This window comes from Piliocolobus tephrosceles, chromosome 13 (genome assembly GCF_002776525.5).
Source record: "Piliocolobus tephrosceles isolate RC106 chromosome 13, ASM277652v3, whole genome shotgun sequence".
NCBI classification, from domain to species: Eukaryota; Metazoa; Chordata; class Mammalia; order Primates; family Cercopithecidae; genus Piliocolobus; species Piliocolobus tephrosceles.
The window spans coordinates 76,770,451-76,787,794 of record NC_045446.1 but is presented as its reverse complement, the minus strand read 5'-3'; the positions used below and the strand labels follow the sequence as shown (position 1 = coordinate 76,787,794).

At 43.3% G+C, this 17,344-nt stretch overlaps 1 protein-coding gene across 2 annotated transcripts in view; it reads left to right on the top strand.

The window, feature by feature from the left end:
• ME3 (malic enzyme 3) overlaps positions 1-17,344 on the top strand; it is a 223,604-nt gene that overhangs the window by 101,855 nt on the left and 104,405 nt on the right. For both annotated transcript variants that reach the window (XM_023209232.2, XM_023209231.2), the window contains exon 4: positions 689-838. In XM_023209232.2, the coding sequence (XP_023065000.1) occupies positions 689-838 (150 nt within the window). The remainder of the gene's footprint in view (positions 1-688; positions 839-17,344) is intronic.

Sequence of the window (17,344 nt, the reverse complement as noted above, 5' to 3'; positions counted from 1 at the left end):
TAATTGTGAATTTCAGCCCCTAGGTTTTCTCTCACAGAGGTTTTTGCATTCTTAGGAGTCTGAATGGAAGGCTCTTTTCCTGGCTTAGTGATAAGGTTTCAGGGATCAGGTAAAAGAGAGATTGTTTTTAGAAATCACAATTTGTGACAGGAACCAGCCCAGTGTGGTAGGAGAGGCCGGTCCATAGAGTGCTTATATGCCCAGGATTTTCCTTGACCCTACCCCACCCCCAGAATATTATTATGCTATTGTCATTTCATTAATGTTCACATAATATCATAAGCATCTTGAACAATGGTTGAGAGCACAGATTCCAGAGTCAGACTGCTTAGATTCAAATTCCCACCCTGCCATGGACCTGGGGTGAGTCAGTTTCTCTCTACATTAGTCTCCTTGCCTCTAAAATAGCAAGAATTATAATCCCTACTTCACAAGCCACCAGAGGTTTTAAAGGAGTTATTGTAAAATATTTAACAGCACCTTCACCATGTATAATAATAAGCACCACAAGCAGGTCATCTTCACATTTCATAACTGTTGAAGCTCATGCTCAGGGCAGATGGCTTGCCCATGAAGGTGCCCTTGTAGCTGGGCAGGAACGGGAGCCCTGGGTCTTTGCACCATACCACAGAGGCATCAGGGCCTGCTGCTACCCCATGTCAGCTTGCTTTTTCTCTCCCTTTCCAAGGTACATCATTCTCATGACACTCCAAGACCGGAACGAGAAGCTCTTCTACCGAGTGCTGACTTCGGATGTGGAGAAGTTCATGCCTATCGTGTACACACCCACCGTGGGGCTGGCCTGTCAGCACTATGGCCTCACCTTCCGCAGGCCCCGGTGAGCCCCCGTGGAGTGAGGGTTCCGGGAGGGGCTGCCTCATAGAGGGGAATAAATTCTTTCCACCGTTCATGCATGTATTGGGACCCTGGAGGCTAACTCCTGACTGGGTCAGTTGTCCAACAAAAAGACATTTGATTTTAAGCATTTGCTCAGGAAAATGACCCTGTAAGTAGATAAATGAGCGGAAAGAGTAGCTAGCAAGGGGATATCGAATCTTCTTCACTTCCAAATAATAAATGCCCAGCGTGCTCAGAGTTGACCTGAGAGAGTTCAGGTTGTATTTCTCCCATTATCTACCTATCACTTCTCTCGCCCTCTCTGGTCATCTCCAAAGTACCAACAGCTCTCCTGCCAATTCAGGCCAATGAATAATGGAGTGTTGGATACCAAAGACTGATTTTTTTTGCTGTCTCGAAAAACCAGTATATCTTCCTTCAGGCTTGACTCAGATTCTACTTTAAATGTCATTTGATTAGACAAATTTTGGCACTCCATTTTCTTTCAAAGCCAAAGAATTTTGAGCAGTTTTCTAAAGCAATCAGTTTTTTTTTCATAATGACTTCAGAATATATGTTTAAAAAAAAGAAAAAATGGTAGGGTCCTTGGGGGAAGTTGCCTTATAATCATAAACACATAGTTCTAGCACTAATGTTAAAAGAGCTACCCGGTTTATTATATGTAATGGAACATTGTTCTAGTCTACGTTCAAATATGTAACATACTGTGCACAGATGTGTAATTTACATTTATGTAGAATTTATAAGTCAGTGTTTGTAAATCACATGTTATATGGGGAACATGTAATCATGAATTCAAAACGGCTTTAATTTAGAAAAACAATCTTCTAGTTTTGTAGCTAGCATTTGGGTTGAATATTACAAGACGGTTACAGTGTGTTCCCATTGCCAGTCCTGTTTCTTTCTGGGTCCCACTGTTACCATTGGCAAAGGACGGCACATCAAACCTCATCCTGATGGTGGTGTGTCTGGCTGTTGCAGCAGACACGTCCTCATCACTCAGAACAGCTAAGCTTTTGCAAACCTATAGAGGCCCACTATGCCAGGGCCCCATAGCAGTTCTGGTCTTCAACATGCTTCTTTCAACAGGAAAGAGACTCCTGTTCTCTTATTCCCATTCCCAAAACCAATAGTGCCAGAGACATTAGGAGCTGATGGTACATTTCTGAAGGATACGGGACTGTATGTACTTCCCTGTTCCTATGCAGAAATGATCCTTTCTGCACAGATCAGCTCATGGCATTTCATCTGAAGCATTTAGCAGCTCCCTAGGGCTTAAAGAATCAAGACCAACACTTTGAGAGATCTAAGCCTGTCACAGCCCAGCTCCGAAATTCAATGTTCTAGCTGCTCCGATCTGTTCTCCATGCCCAAGTACACCGAAGTTCTTCTCCATGCCTGTATACATATGGTCCTGTCTGCCTCAAACTCCTGCATCTCCCCTTTCCTTGGTCTCCACTCATCACAATTCAGGTTATCCTTCAAGGCCCACCCCAAGGGTCAACTTCTCCATGGAGCCCTCCCCCATCCCCTCAGGCTGAACTGACCACCCCTTTTTTGGCCTCCTCAAAATCCATTACACATACTTCTTCTATCCCATAGTTTTCTTTTTTGTTTTTCATGTTTTTAGTTATTGTTTGTATATAACTCTGTTCTACTAGAATACAAACTTCTTGAAGGGGCAAGAAACATGATGGATCAGTTGTGTATTCTAGACCAATACTTGGCAAGTAATTGTCACTCAGTTGGGAAAGTAATGCTGTGTACTCACTGTGAAGAATTAGTTCTTTGCAGTCAGCCCCAAATTTTAATCTCCTTGACCCTGGGTGATTTTTTTATCTTCTCTCTGCCTTAATTTCCACATTTATGAAATCGAGGTAACAATACTACCTACTTCAATCATTATGAGGGTAAAATGAGAAGTGTGGATCAGGTACCTGGCAGAAAATTGGAACCAGATAAATGTCAGTGTCTATTTCTCTTCAGTAACTATTGCAGCAAGGAGAAAGGATTAATAGATGTAGAGTCATATTATACATTGCATGTTTAAATATTTACCAAGAAAGTAGAATCATTGAACATGTAACAAACTAACACTTTTAACTTCAGAAGGAAACCGAACCCAAGATTATGCAAACATATACAATTTTGCTTTTCCAGAACCAGCTTTTTCCTGAAGAAGACCTTTATCCCCCTAAGGCAAGATTAACCATCTCCCCTGACTAAGATCTTACGAAAATTCAAGTCTATCCCACTCTGGCCCCTATTGCCAGGATGTGTGGAAGCCCTCACTCTGTAAGCTCCTATGGAAACTAGATTGTAGTGGCTTCAGTTGGTTCCAGATAAACTAGTATCAGGGTCAGGACCTTGCATATGCAACAGGCTTATGAAAGTAGAATTTGCCTCCAGAGCCCACTCCAGAATCCAGGGAAACCACCAGGACTAAATTTACATATCTTAACTCATTTAATTATTACAACCTCCCTAGGAGGTAGGCCCTATTTTTATCTCAATTGCAGATGGGAAAACTGAGGCACAGGGAAATAACTTACCCAAAGTCACATATAGTTTATAACCAGCAAAGCCAGGGCCCAACCCAATCTGAACCAAAGTGTAGACAGGCAACCACCACACTACATTGACTCTTATAGTTTAGGACTGTGCACAGCTGGTGGGCATTCTGGGTGGGATGTCATTGCAGCTCCAGGAATGTTTGACTGCCCAGGGGTCTCAGGTGGGGATTGCTAGATACCATTTCTAGAGCTCTCCTGGGAGGAATTGATCCAGCAAGGTCCCAGGGCCTGCAGCTGGGTGAGCTTGAGGCAGGCTTGGGCAGACTTGACCGTCTTCTTGAATTAGTCCCTCACACTCTTGGTTCAGACTTCCTGAATATGTTGTGCACAAACCCTTCTTCAGATGATTACCCAATTCAGTTATTTGACATGTGACATTCCGAGTTGTTGCTCTAGGTTTCCATTTGGCTGCTTTCCAGGTGTGGATTCCACACCTGCCTTGTTCCTGAGGGAAATAAAAGTTTGGGCTCCACCCAAGCCCTGAACTTCATCTGAGACCTGGCTTGGACTTACTTTGTGGATTAGCATCTGAAGGGAGGACAGTCCCGAGGCCGAGAGGGAGAGAGCCAGCGCCTTCTCAGTTTCTGAAATGATAAACACTCCTGCCAGGTTCCCAAGAACAATGAAGTCCTCTGTAAAATGTCTGGCCCCCCACCAAAGCTAATTACATCCAGCTGATGCTAAAATTGAGCCGTCAACCTGCCTGGGGCTCTGCATCACCTCACAACCAGGGAAAGAGTATCTCAGGGGCACCTGAGTGTCCCTGGGCAGATAGGCACCACAGAAGGTTCTGGGCTCTGGTGGAGCCTCCTCTGCCTCATCCTGCCTCTCACCTGACACATTCTCTGCATACGCCTCCATGAGCCTGGCTTAAGGGAATGCCCCCTAAGCTGGAAGAGGTAAAAGCCAGAGGTGAGGCTGGGTGGAGGCCGAGATAGAACTCAACCCAGAGGAAGGGGGTGGGGAGGAAGCCAACATGGGGTCCAGTGTCAGTGAATACTCTCCCTTTCCCAGGCCACATCACTCTTGACCAGCCCTGTCTTCACATACCTCATCCTCTTGGGCTCCAAGCAGTGTGCTGCACCCGCCTGTAAACCTAACATTTCCCGGCTTTGGTATAGGTCCAACCCGTATGGATGATGGAGATCTGAAAGAAAACATTATGACACTTGTTAAAGATGGTAAGGCAGACTTTATTCAGGAGCTGGAGAGCAGGGGACTACGATAGACATATAACTATGGCAGAGGAGTCTTGCAGTGAGGGAGAGAGACTGGACTCAACTCTGACTCCAATAAGGACAAATGGGGATTTATAACCCAGGAACAGCATGGGGGGTGGTGCTTGGAAAATTACTAGGAGGAAACATCAAGAATAGGGGGTTTCTGGTTAAATTGATAGGATGGGATTATTGCTGAAGGCAGGCCAGAGTCCTGAGATAACAAGGGTGGCGAGTTACCAAAGGTAGGTGGAGGATTTTAGCCAAACCGGCTTAGCAGGATTCTTGCTCAAACTGGATTCTACAAGGACAGGGAGGGAAACCCAATGTCTGACCTAGTCAGAGGAGACTCAGGAGCGCAACTAAAGCTTTGGTCAAAGGAGAGTCTTTGTCAGAGGGCTGGGTTGTAGGTAGTAGAAGCAGCACAGACTTTGAAGCCAGGCCTTGAATCTCAGCTCCTGATGACCTTTGGCAATTAATTTAGCACCTCGTCAGCCTCCTCATATATAAAATGGAAATCACACCTATTCATATGGCTGCTTGGGAAGATTCAGTGAGATTCCAAATGTAAAGGGCCTGGCCCTAGTAAGAGCTCAGCAGCTGTGATCTGCTTGACCCAGGACCCCCAGGAGTTGTCATCTACTCAGTCACCCCACCGAAGAATACACACTGTAAACCTGCTGAGGCCACCCCAGTCCTCTGAAGTACTGCCACACTCTGTTGTTTGATTCAGACCTGATCATCTGTATTTGCACTTAACTAGCAAATCATTAGCAAGTATGTGTGAGGAATTAGAGATCGGGCTGTGATGAGTTAGAAAGGTGAGGCAGGGAAGTGGGACTTGGTTTATATAGTCGGAGGCTCTGTGGAAAGTACCTGAAGATGTATTTAGACAAGGCCAGCAACCCTTGGCCCTGAGCCAAGCTGCTGTCTTTCTTATCTGCAAACAGGTGGTCTTCTGCACACCGGCCAATAACATATATACAGGATATTAACAGTTACCATTTATTGAATGCATGTACTTCTCATGGGAGGGACGTGGTCTAGCTATTTTGTGTGCATTATTGTTGAGTCCTACAACAACCCCTTGAGGTGCTTATTATTTCACTGAGATGAAAATGAAAGCTAACTTATCTAAGACAATCACAGCTGACCCAGAGCCAACTTCCTGTGTTATATTCCTGAATTCATAGTCCAGTTTATGCTTGGCCCTGGTAAACATGACACCTCATTCTGGCCTTCACTTAAACTCCCTTGCCAGATAGGTCTGCACCCAGGAGGGGCACACACATGTGTGCACACACACACACTCACACTTGGGAGGCATAGCATATCACGTTGGACAGAGCTCTTGGGCTGGAGTCAGAAGTAGTGGTTCAGCCCCCTCATCTAAATACCATGTGGTCTTGGAGCCTAGCTACTCCACTGCAAGTTCGGATCACAGGAACTATCCACCTTGTGAGATCATTATGAGGGTCAGAAGGGCTAAACGCATGTGAACATGCTTTATCAATTGTAAAGTTCCTCATAAGCTTAAAGCAGGGGTATTACTTTTTCATCTCTTCTTTCCCCTCACCCCATACCTGTAAGAGGATATGGTTACAGTTCACATTTACCTCCTTGGAGTTTCCTGCTTCCTGCTCAATATGTCTAGTATGCTTCATTTTCTTGCATTGGAACCTTCTTGTCTTCAACCACCTCCACTAGCAACCCTCACAAGCACATGCATGTGCACATATACACAGAGCGACCCCTGGGACACGAATCACATGCCTCTGCTTCCTAAATACCCACTGGAGCCCATTTCCAACTCTACGCAAGACCAATGAATGTCAACACTTTGACCAAAGCCACTCTGGAAAACAAAGACAACCTTGCCCCAGTAAATGGAGAGATCGCTGACACCCAGGGCATGGTTTTTGAGCACATCACAACAGAGTTCCAACCCAGCTGACCATTGATTGGGAATATGCACAAACACACACACATACTCCCAGGACAACCGGGAGGCAAGCAGAAAGCAAGGACTAGCATCATCAAACCAGCCTCCTGCCCAATCTCAGGGCACCAAAGCACCGATTCCTTTGGCTAAGACTGCTTGACATTCCAATTCCACCAAGACTCTGCTGCCAGACTTTCAGCTATGCTGCTGGAAAGACTTTCTTGAGTAGAGTGTGTGCAAGGCCTGCAACTGGTTCTGGTTAATGTCTCATCTGGCTCTTTTAGTCCCTTGTCCTTGGCTGTTATAGGGAGATCACTGGATTGGGAGTCAGGAGATCTGGGTTCTACCCCTCAACCATCCCCTTTCTGGCTACAACTCCTTAAGCAAGTCACTTAGCTCATTAGCCTCTAGTAACAGTGGTAGGGTTCTGCTGCATGGCTTTCATGATCTCCTCTAGCTCTAACATTTTATGATCTAGTAACCCAAACTCTATAACCAAGTTAGAAATAGATCTTTAAGTGATCCATGGTAATATTATGCAGCCAAACCTAAGTTTCCCCACCTGTAAAATTAAGAGGGTCTACTTAGAGCACCAATTCTCAGTCCTGGCTGTGCACTTGAAGTGTCTAGGGAGCTGTAAATCAGAATCCCTGAAGTGGAGCCCAGGCATCTCTGGTTTTCAGAAGCTCTTCAGAGGACTCTAATGGGCAGCCAGGGCTGAGAACTGCTGAGCTGGGTGTTCCCTGAAATTCCTTACAGCTTGAATCTTCTGTGACTTTTAGGGAGTTGATAATCTGCATCCCATATTTTCCAGCCCATCCCAACCTGGAAGTACTCTTGAAGGTTGAGGTCATAATAAGATAACAGAACCTTCGTCTCCAACTCAACCTTCAGTAAGCCAAATTGTTCAGCCCCACCACCCAAGCTCCCTCATCTCATTCACAGGATTGGTGGGGGAGTTCTACATCTGCCATCCTCCTCTCTCCCCCAATTTCCTCTCAGTACACAAGTTCCTATCACTACACAGAAGTCTCACTTCCAAGTTTCACTCTTATTCTCTTGACTCCCCCATGTAATCACCTACTTTGTAATGGTAATAGCTGCCCACTCATGTGATGGCAATAATTGATTAGATAGGAGCAAACATCTGGCTCAAGGGTGGTTAATCATTTAGGTAACCGTGTGACCAGTGTGGCCTGGCTCAAGAGATGCACTGGGCCAGTTAATGTCCTTTTCAGGAATTTGAAATGAGACATGATAGAAGTCATATAGAAAGAATTTTCCACTTGGGAAGAAAAATTAAAGCAAAAAGGATACCCTGGTTTAGACTTTAGAGTTAGGTTGTGGTAGGCCAATGGCAAATGCCAGCTGAGAAGGAACAGAAAATAATAGAGCTGGAAGTAAAGGAATATTTTCGAGAGAGGAGATAAGGGCAGATGGGAGAGAAACAGGGAAAAACACAGAGAGAGTGGCCCCTCAAGCTGCCTCAGTTCATGACAGCTTTCCATTCCAGTTCCTATCCAAAACTTTACAATAGGCACTCTTTCTCCAGGGGTAACTTAAGTGAACTTCTGCCTTAGGTAACTAGAACAGCCAAACTGAAAAAAGAGCTATGAAATCAGATAGATCTGATCCCTTGTGAATAGGCTGGATGGAGCTAACAGGTTAAAGTAAGTATCTCAACTTTAATGAGCATTAAATTCACCTGGAGGGCTTGTTAAAACAGCGTCAGCAAGTCTGGGAGGAGACCAGAGAATTTATGTATCAACGAGGTCCAGGTTATGTTGATGCTTCTGGCCAGGTACCACACTTTGAGAACCACCAGAAAGGATGATGAAAGGCAGCTCACTGCAAAGTGAACAGAGACCATGGGAAGGAGGTAGGAGTAGTAGATATTTCCACGGTCCACTGTACATTAGTAGATGGAGTTGGGAGTCATGAAATATGGGTTCCTGTCATGAACTAGCAGCGTGACCTATAATCCCTCCCCCTTTCTGGACCTCACTTTCCTCATCTATAAAGTGACGATATTGGTAGGTGATCTCAGGGCTCCTTCCAACCCTCGCAGTCTTTCATTTTTCTTGCAGATTGGAGCACCGTGGCTACAAATTTGCCTCTGAGGTTTCTGGCATTTAAGGGAGGAAAATGCAAAAGTAAATGAAAACACATACTTTTCATTTTCTGACAAGAAAAAGCTTGCAGGCTTATCTGCAGAAGTGTCATTTTTTTGCTGAGAGCTCTGATTCACAAATGGGCACCTTCCCAGACAGACCAGCTGGGCAATCCAGAATCTGTCATGGATTATTTGATGCCGCGACTTGGGAATTGATGCCGGAATAGATCTTAGGAAGGTGGCAGGAGAAGGAGTCCTTCCAAAGCATAAGGTTGTTCAGCTGTTATTTGACATGAATGTCACATGGAGTAAGTAAGTGAATTGTATCTAGATCCCACATTGCTGAAATACTTTGGAACAGAGGTAGAGGAGAGAAGGAACATTTATTTTTGTGTCTGAATTATACAGATTTCAATCACTGAGGGATTTAGCTTATTTTTTTTAGTGAAAGCTTTGAGATTTGCATCTGAAAAAGTGAGTTTGTGTTTAAATGCACGTGACCTGCCTGGGACTTGAATGTCCAGAAGGAGCAGCTTGCTCTCGGGAAAGGACAGACACTCCTCAGCCATCCATGAGTTTGGGTGGGAGTGAAGGTGGCAATGTCTGAGCAGCCCCCACAAATGCAGAGATTATGTTTTCCTTACTTAAATGGGAGACAGATGAACTTCATTAACTAGAACAGGATGTTCTGGGTTGACTTCCTTTAGCCAAAGGCATCATTCCCTGGCAATTTAAACAAACTGACTTTTGTTTCTTTTTTATCTGGCTCTGTCCTTTTCCTCCTTTGTCCCTGGCAATCACAGCCATGGTGATCAAAAGGATAGGTGTGGGGAGAATTTCCTAGCCCTGAGAAGGAAATACGTACATGCAAGCAGGAGTTGAGTGTACCATTCCTCAGATGACCTTAATCTCCCATTGACCTATAAAATGCACTAAATGTTCCATTTGCTCACACTGAGTTTCGCCTAAAAAGAGTGGCTTCTTTTTTTGTTGTTTTGTTTTGAATTATTTATTTAATTTATTTTTATTTTATTTTATTATACTTTAAGTTCTGGGGTACATGTGCAGAACGTGCAGGTTTGTTACATAGGTATATACATGCCATGGTGGTTTACTGCACCCATCAACCTGTCATCTACATTAGGTATTTCTCCTAATGTTATCCCTCCACAGCCCCCCATCCCCTGACAGGCCCCAGTGCGTGATATCCCCCCCACCCCCGGTGTCCATGTGTTCTCATTGTTAAACTCCCACTTCTAAGTGAAAACATGCAGTATTTGGTTTTCTGTGCCTGTGTTAGTATGCTGAGAATGATGGTTTCCAGCTTCACCCATGTCCCTGCAAAGAACATGAACTTATCCTTTTTTATGGCTGCATAGTATTCCATGGTGTATAAGTGTCACATTTTCTTTATCCAGTCTATCATTGATGGGCATTTGGGTTGGTTCCAAGTCTTTGCTATAGTGAACAGTGCTGCAATAAACACATGCATGCGTGTGTCTTTATGGTGGAATGATTTATAATCCTTTGGGTATATACCCAGTAATGGGATTGCTGGGTCAAATTGTATTTCTGATTCTAGATCCTTGAGGAATCGCCACACTGTCTTCCACAATGGTTGAACTAATTTACACTCCCACCAACAGTGTAAAAGTGTTCCTATTTTTCCACATCCTCCAGCATCTGTTGTTTCCTGACTTTTTAATGATCACCATTCTAACTGGCGTAAGATGGTATCTCATTGTGGTTTTGATTGCATTTATCTAATGACCAGAGATGATGAGCTTTTTTTCATATTTTTGTTGGTGGCATTAATGTCTTCTTTTGAGAAGTGTCTGTTCATATCTGTCACCCACTTTTTGCTGGGGTTGTCTGTTTTCTTCTTGTAAATTTGTTTAAGTTCTTTGTAGATTCTGGATATTAGCCCTTTGTCAGATGGATAGATTGCAAAAGTTTTCTCCCATTCTGTAGGTTGTCTATTCACTCTGATGATAGTTTGTTTGGCTGTGCAGAAGCTTTTTAGTTTAACTAGATCCTGGTTATCAATTTTGGCTTTTGTTGCCACTGCTTTTGCTGTTTTAGTCATGAAGTCTTTGCCCTTGCCTGTGTCCTGAATGGTATTGCCTAGGTTTTCTTCTAGGGTTTTTATGGTTTTAGGTCTTATATTTAAGTCTTTAATCGATCTTGAGTAAATTTTTGTATAAGGTGTAAGGAAGGGGTCCAGTTTCAGTTTTCTGCATATGGCTAGCCAGTTTTCCCAACACCATTTATTAAATAGGGAATCCTTTCCCATTGCTTGTTTTTGTCAGGTTTGTCAAAGATCAGAGGGTTGTAGATGTGTGGCATTATTTCTGAGGCCTCTGTTCTGTTCCATTGGCCTATATGTCTGTTTTAGTACCAGTACCATGCTATTTTGGTTACTGAAGCCTTGTAGTATAATTTGAAGTCAGGTAGCTTGATGCCTCCAGCTTTGTTCTTTTTTCTTAGGATTGTCTTGGCTATATGGCCTCTTTTTTGGTTCCGTATGAAATTTAAAGTAGTTTTTTTCTAATTCTCTGAAGAAAGTCAATAGTAGCTTCATGGGGATAACATTGAATCTATAAACTACCTTGGGCAGTATGGCCATTTTCACAATATTGATTCTTCCTATCCATGAGCATGGAATGTTTTTCCATTTGTTTGTGTCCTGTCTCATTTCCTTGAGCAGTGGTTTGTAGTTCCCCTTGAATGGGTCCTTTACATCGCTTATAAGTTGCATTTCTAGGTATTTTATTCCCTTTGTAGCAATTGTGAATGGGAGTTCACTCATGATTTGGCTTTCTGCTTGTTTATTATTGGTGTATAGGAATGCTTGCGATTTTTGCACACTGATTTTGTATCCTCAGACTTTGCTGAAGTTGCTTATCAGCTTAAGGAGATTTTGGACTAAGATGATGGGGTTTTCTAAATATACACCATGTTATTTGCAAACAGAGACAATCTGACTTCCTCTCTTCCTATTTGAATACCCTTTATTTCTTTCTCTTGCCTGATTGCCCTGGCCAGAACTTCCAACACTATATTGAATAGGAGTGATGAAAGAGGGCATCCTTGTCTTGTGCTGGTTTTTAAAGGGAATGCTTCCAGCTTTTGCCCATTCAGTATGATATTGGCTGTGGGTTTGTCATAAATAGCTCTTATTATTTTGAGATACATTCCATCGATAGTTTATTGAGAGTTTTTAACAGGAAGGGGTGTTGAATTTTATCGAAGGCCTTTTCTACATCTATGAGACAATCATGTGGTTTTTGTCATTGGTTCTGTTTATGTGGTGGATTACGTTTATTGATTTGTATATGTTGAACCAGTCTTGCATCCCTGGGATGAAGCCAACTTGATCATGGTGGATAAGCTTCTTGATGTGCTGCTGGATTTGGTTTGCCAGTATTTTACTGAGGATTTTCGCATCAATGTTCATCAGGGATATTGGCCTGAAAATGTCTTTTTTGGTTGTTGTGTCTTTGCCAGGTTTTGGTATTAGGATAATGCTGGCCTAATAAAATGAGTTAGGGAGAAGTCCCTCTTTTTCTATTGTTTGCAATAGTTTCAGAAGGAATGGTACCATTTCCTCTTTGTACCTCTGGTAGAATTTGGCTGTGAATCTGTCTAGTCTCAGACTGTTTTTGGTTGGTAGGCTATTAATTAGTGCCTTAATTTCAGAACTTATTATTGGTCTATTCAGGGATTGGACTTCTTCCTTGTTTAGTCTTGGGAGAAGGGTGTATGTGTTCAGGAATTTATGAATTTCTTCTAGATTTTCTAGTTTATTTGTGTAGATGTGTTTATAGAACTCTGATTGTAGTTTGTACTTCTGTGGCATCAGTGGTGATATCTCCCTCATCATTTTTTATTGTGTCTATTTGATTCTTCTCTCTTTTCTTCTTTATTAGTCTGCCTAGCAGTGTATTTATTTTGTTAATGTTTTCAAAAAACCAGCTCCTGGATTCACTGATTTTTTTTAATGGTTTTTCGTGTCTCTATCTCCTTCAGTTCTGCTTTGACCTTAGTTATTTCTTGTCTTCTGTTAGCTTTTGAATTTGTTTGCTCTTGCTTCTCTAGTTCTTTTCATTGTGATATTAGGGTGTCAATTTTAGATATCACCTGCTTTCCATGTGGGCATTTAGTGCTATAAGTTTCCCTCTAAACACTGCTTTAGCTGTGTCTGAGAGATTCTGGTACATTGTGTCTTTGTTCTCGTGATTTCAAAGAACTTATTTATTTCTGCCTTTATGTTATTATTTACCCAGTAGTCATTCAGGAGCAGGTTGTTCAGTTTACATGTAGTTATGCAGTTTTGAGTGAGCTTCTTAATCCTGAGTTCTGATTTGATTGCACTGTGGTCTGAGAGACTGTTATTATTTCAGTTTTCTTGCATTTGCTGAGGAGTGTTTTACTTCCAATTATGTGGTCGATTTTAGAATAAGTGCAATGTGGTGCTGAGAAGAATGTATATTCTATTGATTTAGGGTGGAGAGTTCTGTAGATGTCTATTAGCTCCACTTGGTCCAGAGCTGAGTTCAAGTTCTGAATATCCTTATTAATTTTATGTCTCATTGATCTGTCTAATATGACAGTGGGGTGTTAAAGTCTCCTACTATTATTGTGTGGGAGTCTAAGTCTCTTTGTAGGTCTCTAAGAACTTGCTTTATGAATCTGGGTGCTCCTGTATTGGGTGCATATATATTTAGGATAGTTAGCTCTTCTTGTTGCATCAATCCCCTTTGCCATTATGTAATGCCCTTCTTTGTCTTTTTTGATCTTTCTAGATTTAAAGTCTTTTATCAGAGACTAGGATTGCAACCCCTGCTTTTTTTGCTTTCAATTTGCTTGGTAAATCTTCCTCCATCCCTTTAGTTTGAGCCTATGTGTGTCTTTGCATGTGAAATGGGTCTCCTGGATACAGCACACTGATGGGTCTTGACTCTTTATCCAATTTGTCAGTCTGTGCCTTTTAATTGGGGCATTTAGCCCATTTACATTTAAGATTCATATGGTTATGTGTGAATCTGATCCTGTCATTATGATGCTAGCTGGTTATTTTGCCCATTAGTTGATGCAGTTTGTTCATAGTGTCGATGGACTTTACATTTTGGTATGTTTGTGCAATGGTTGGTACCTGTTTTTAATTTCCATATTTAGTGCTTCCTTCAGGAGCTGTTGTAAGGCAGGCCTAGTGGTGACAAAAACTCTCAGCATTTGCTTGTCTGTAAAGGATTTTATTTCTCCTTCACTTATGAAGCCTAGTTTGGCTAGATATGACATTCTGGGTTGAAAAATGTTTTCTTTAAGAATGTTGAATATTGGCTCCCATTCTGTTCTGGCTTGCAGGGTTTCTGCAGAAAGATTCACTGTTAGTCTGATGGGCTTCCCTTTATGGGTAACCCGACCTTTCTCTCCGGCTGCCCTTAGCATTTTTTCCTTCATTTCAACCTTGGTGAATCTGATGATTATGTGTCTTGGGGTTGCTCTTCTCACGGAGTATCTTTGTAGTGTTCTCTATATTTCCTGAATTTGAAAGTTGGCCTGCGTTGCTAGGTTTGGAAAGTTCTCCTAGATAACATCCTGAAGAGTGTTTTCCAACTTGGTTCCATTCTCCTCATCACTTTCAGGTACACCAATCAAACATAGGTTTGGTCTTTTCACATATCCCATATTTCTTGGAGGCTTTCTTCATTCCTTTTCATTATTTTTTCTCTAATCTTGTCATCACATCTTTTTTCATTAAGTTGATCTTCAATCTTTGATATCCTTTCTTCCACTTGATCAATTCTGCTATTGATACTTGTGTATTGTTCACTAAGTTCTCATGCTGTGTGTTTCAGCTCCATCAGGTCATTTATGTTCTCCTCTAAATGGTTATTCTAGTTAGCAATTCATCTAACTTTTTTTCAAGGCTCTTAGCTTCCTTGCATTGGTTAGAACATGCTTCTTTAGCTCAGAGGAGTTTGTTATTACTCACCTTCTGAAGCCTACTTCTGTCAATTAATCAAACTCATTCTCTGTCTAGTTTTGTTCCCTTGCTGGCAAAGAGTTGTGATCCTTTGGAGGAGAAGAGGCATTCTGGCTTTTGGAATTTTCAGCATTTTTGCGCTGGTTTTTCCTCATCTTCATGGATTTTTTCTACCTTTGGTCTTTGATTTTGGTGACCTTCAGATGGAGTTTCTGTGTGGACGTCCTTTTCATTGATATTGATGCTATTCCTTTCTGTTTATTTGTTTTCCTTCTACCAGTCAGGCCCCTCTGCTACAGGTCTGCTGGAGTTTGCTGGAGGTCCACTCCAGACCCTGTTTGCCTGGGTATCACCAGTGGAGATTGCAGACCAGCAAAAATTGCTGCCTGCCCCTTCCTCTGGAAGCTTTGTCCCAGAGGGGCACCCACCAGATGCCAGCCAGAGCTCTCCTGTATGAGGTGTCTACTGACCCCTGCTGGGAGGTGTCTCCCAGTCAGGAGGCATGAGGGGTCAGGGACCCACTTGAGGAGGCAGTCTTTTCCTTAGCAGAGCTCGAGCACTGTGCTGGGAGATTTGCTGCTGCCTTCAGACCCAGCAGGCAGGAACGTTTAAGTCTGCTGAAGCTGTGCCCACAGCTGCCCCTTCCCTGAGGTGCTCTGTCCCAGGGAGATGGGAGTTTTATCTATAAGCCCCTGACTCAGGCTGCTGCCTTTCTTTCAGAGATGCCCTGCCCAGAGAAGAGGAATCTAGAGAGGCAGTCTGGCTACAGTGACTTTGCAGTGCTGCAGTGGTCTCCACCCAGTCCGAACTTCCCAGCAGCTTTGTTTACACGGTGAGGGGAAAACCACCTACTCAAGCCTCAGTAATGGCAAACGCCCCTCCTCCCACCAAGCTCAAGTGTCCCAGGTCGACTTCAGGCTGTGCTGGCAGTGAGAATTTCAAGCCAGTGGATGTTAGCTTGCTGGGCTCTGTGGCGGTGGGATCCACTGAGATAGACCACTTGGCTCCCTGGCTTCAGCCCCTTTTCCAGGCTAGTGAACAGTTCTCTCTCTCTGGTGTTCCAGGCGCCATCGGGGTATGAAAAAAAAAAAAAAAAAAAAAAAAAAAGCTGCAGCTAGCTCAGTGTCTGCCTAAACAGTCGTCCAGTTTTGTGCTTGAAACCCAGGGCCCTGGTGGCAGAGGCACCAGAGGGAATCTCCTGGTCTGAAGGTTGTGAAGACAGTGGGAAAAACGTAGTATCTGGGCCACAGTGCACTGTTCCTCATGGCACATTCCCTCATGGCTTCCCTTGGCTAGGGGAGGGAGTTCTCTGACCCCTTGCACTTTTTGGATGAGGTGACGCTCCACCCTGCTTCAGCTTGTCTCCATGGGCTGGACCCACTGTCTAACCAGTCCCAATGAAGTTAGCCAGGTATCTCAGTTGGAAATGCAGAAATCACCCGCCTTCTGCATTGATCTCACTGGGAGCTGCAGACTGGAGCTGTTCCTGTTTGGCCATCTTGCCAGCCACTTTGATAGCGGCTTCTTAAGAGAAGCTGCAAGCAGTGCAAATGTTCTGGGGTAGAGGAAGAGTAAAGGATCATTGAAAAGTGAAGGCTGCCTTGCCGGAACCTCAGCTGACCAGCCTTTAAAATGCATTATTATTTTCATGTCCTTGTGTTAATCCATATATCTACTGTAAATTTCCCTTGCAAATTTCCTTTGTGCTCTGGAGTGGTAACATTGAAATCTTTATCTATGAACTGATTTCTTATAGACTCTTAATCCAGCATTTCCCAAGCCCATAGGGATTTGGATTTAGGAAGGACTGGTTTTGTTTCATAGAGGATGTGAAGGAATAGATCAGGAAGGTCCTATCTGGAGTGTATCATACCAAACCCCTATCCACTCCACTGGGGGTGGCATCAGGTTCAAGAGGCCGAAGAAGAGACCCAGAGCCTTGGGTCAAGACATGGGGCTTACATATAAGAGAGCGTGTCCAGTAGCGGTAGGTTGGATAGGAGAACCACTGTTCCAGTGGTGGCAGGCTGAACAGTAGAACTGCAACCGCTTGCAACAACAACAACAAAAAAGCATGCAGTTTATGTAGCATTTTCACTTAACTGCCGTTCCCTAACAACTTCCACCTGGCAACCATCATTCAACTCAGAACTTGGGGCCTCTATTCCCTGTATGGCCTGTGTTCCACAGGACAAGACAGGGGCTCAGATGTTCCTTATAGACAAGGAATGAATCTCCGGGTTGGCCACTTCCAGATTCCCTAGCTCAGAACAGACATTCAGGTGCATCTGCCATACTGAGTCATTCAGGGTATGCTTAAGTTATTGCTATCAGATATCTTTACCATATAGCTTGCCAGAGATGGAAACAAGGCTCAGGCAGAGTGCCCTAGTGAGGTGTTGTCAGCATTGTCCAGATTTTTTTTTAAGCTCATCAGCTATCTTTAGTGTTACTATATTTTATATGGGACCCAAGACAATTCTTCTGTTTTCAATGTGACCCAGTGAAACCAAAAGGTTGGACAGCCGTAGTGCAGAAGATTACTGATGGGGATGTATGAACAGACTAAAAGGACAAAGAATAATGTGGGTGGTGGAAGATGGACTTCTGCAGCTTCACACAGTGTATGTGATCTCATCTCCTGAAATACAA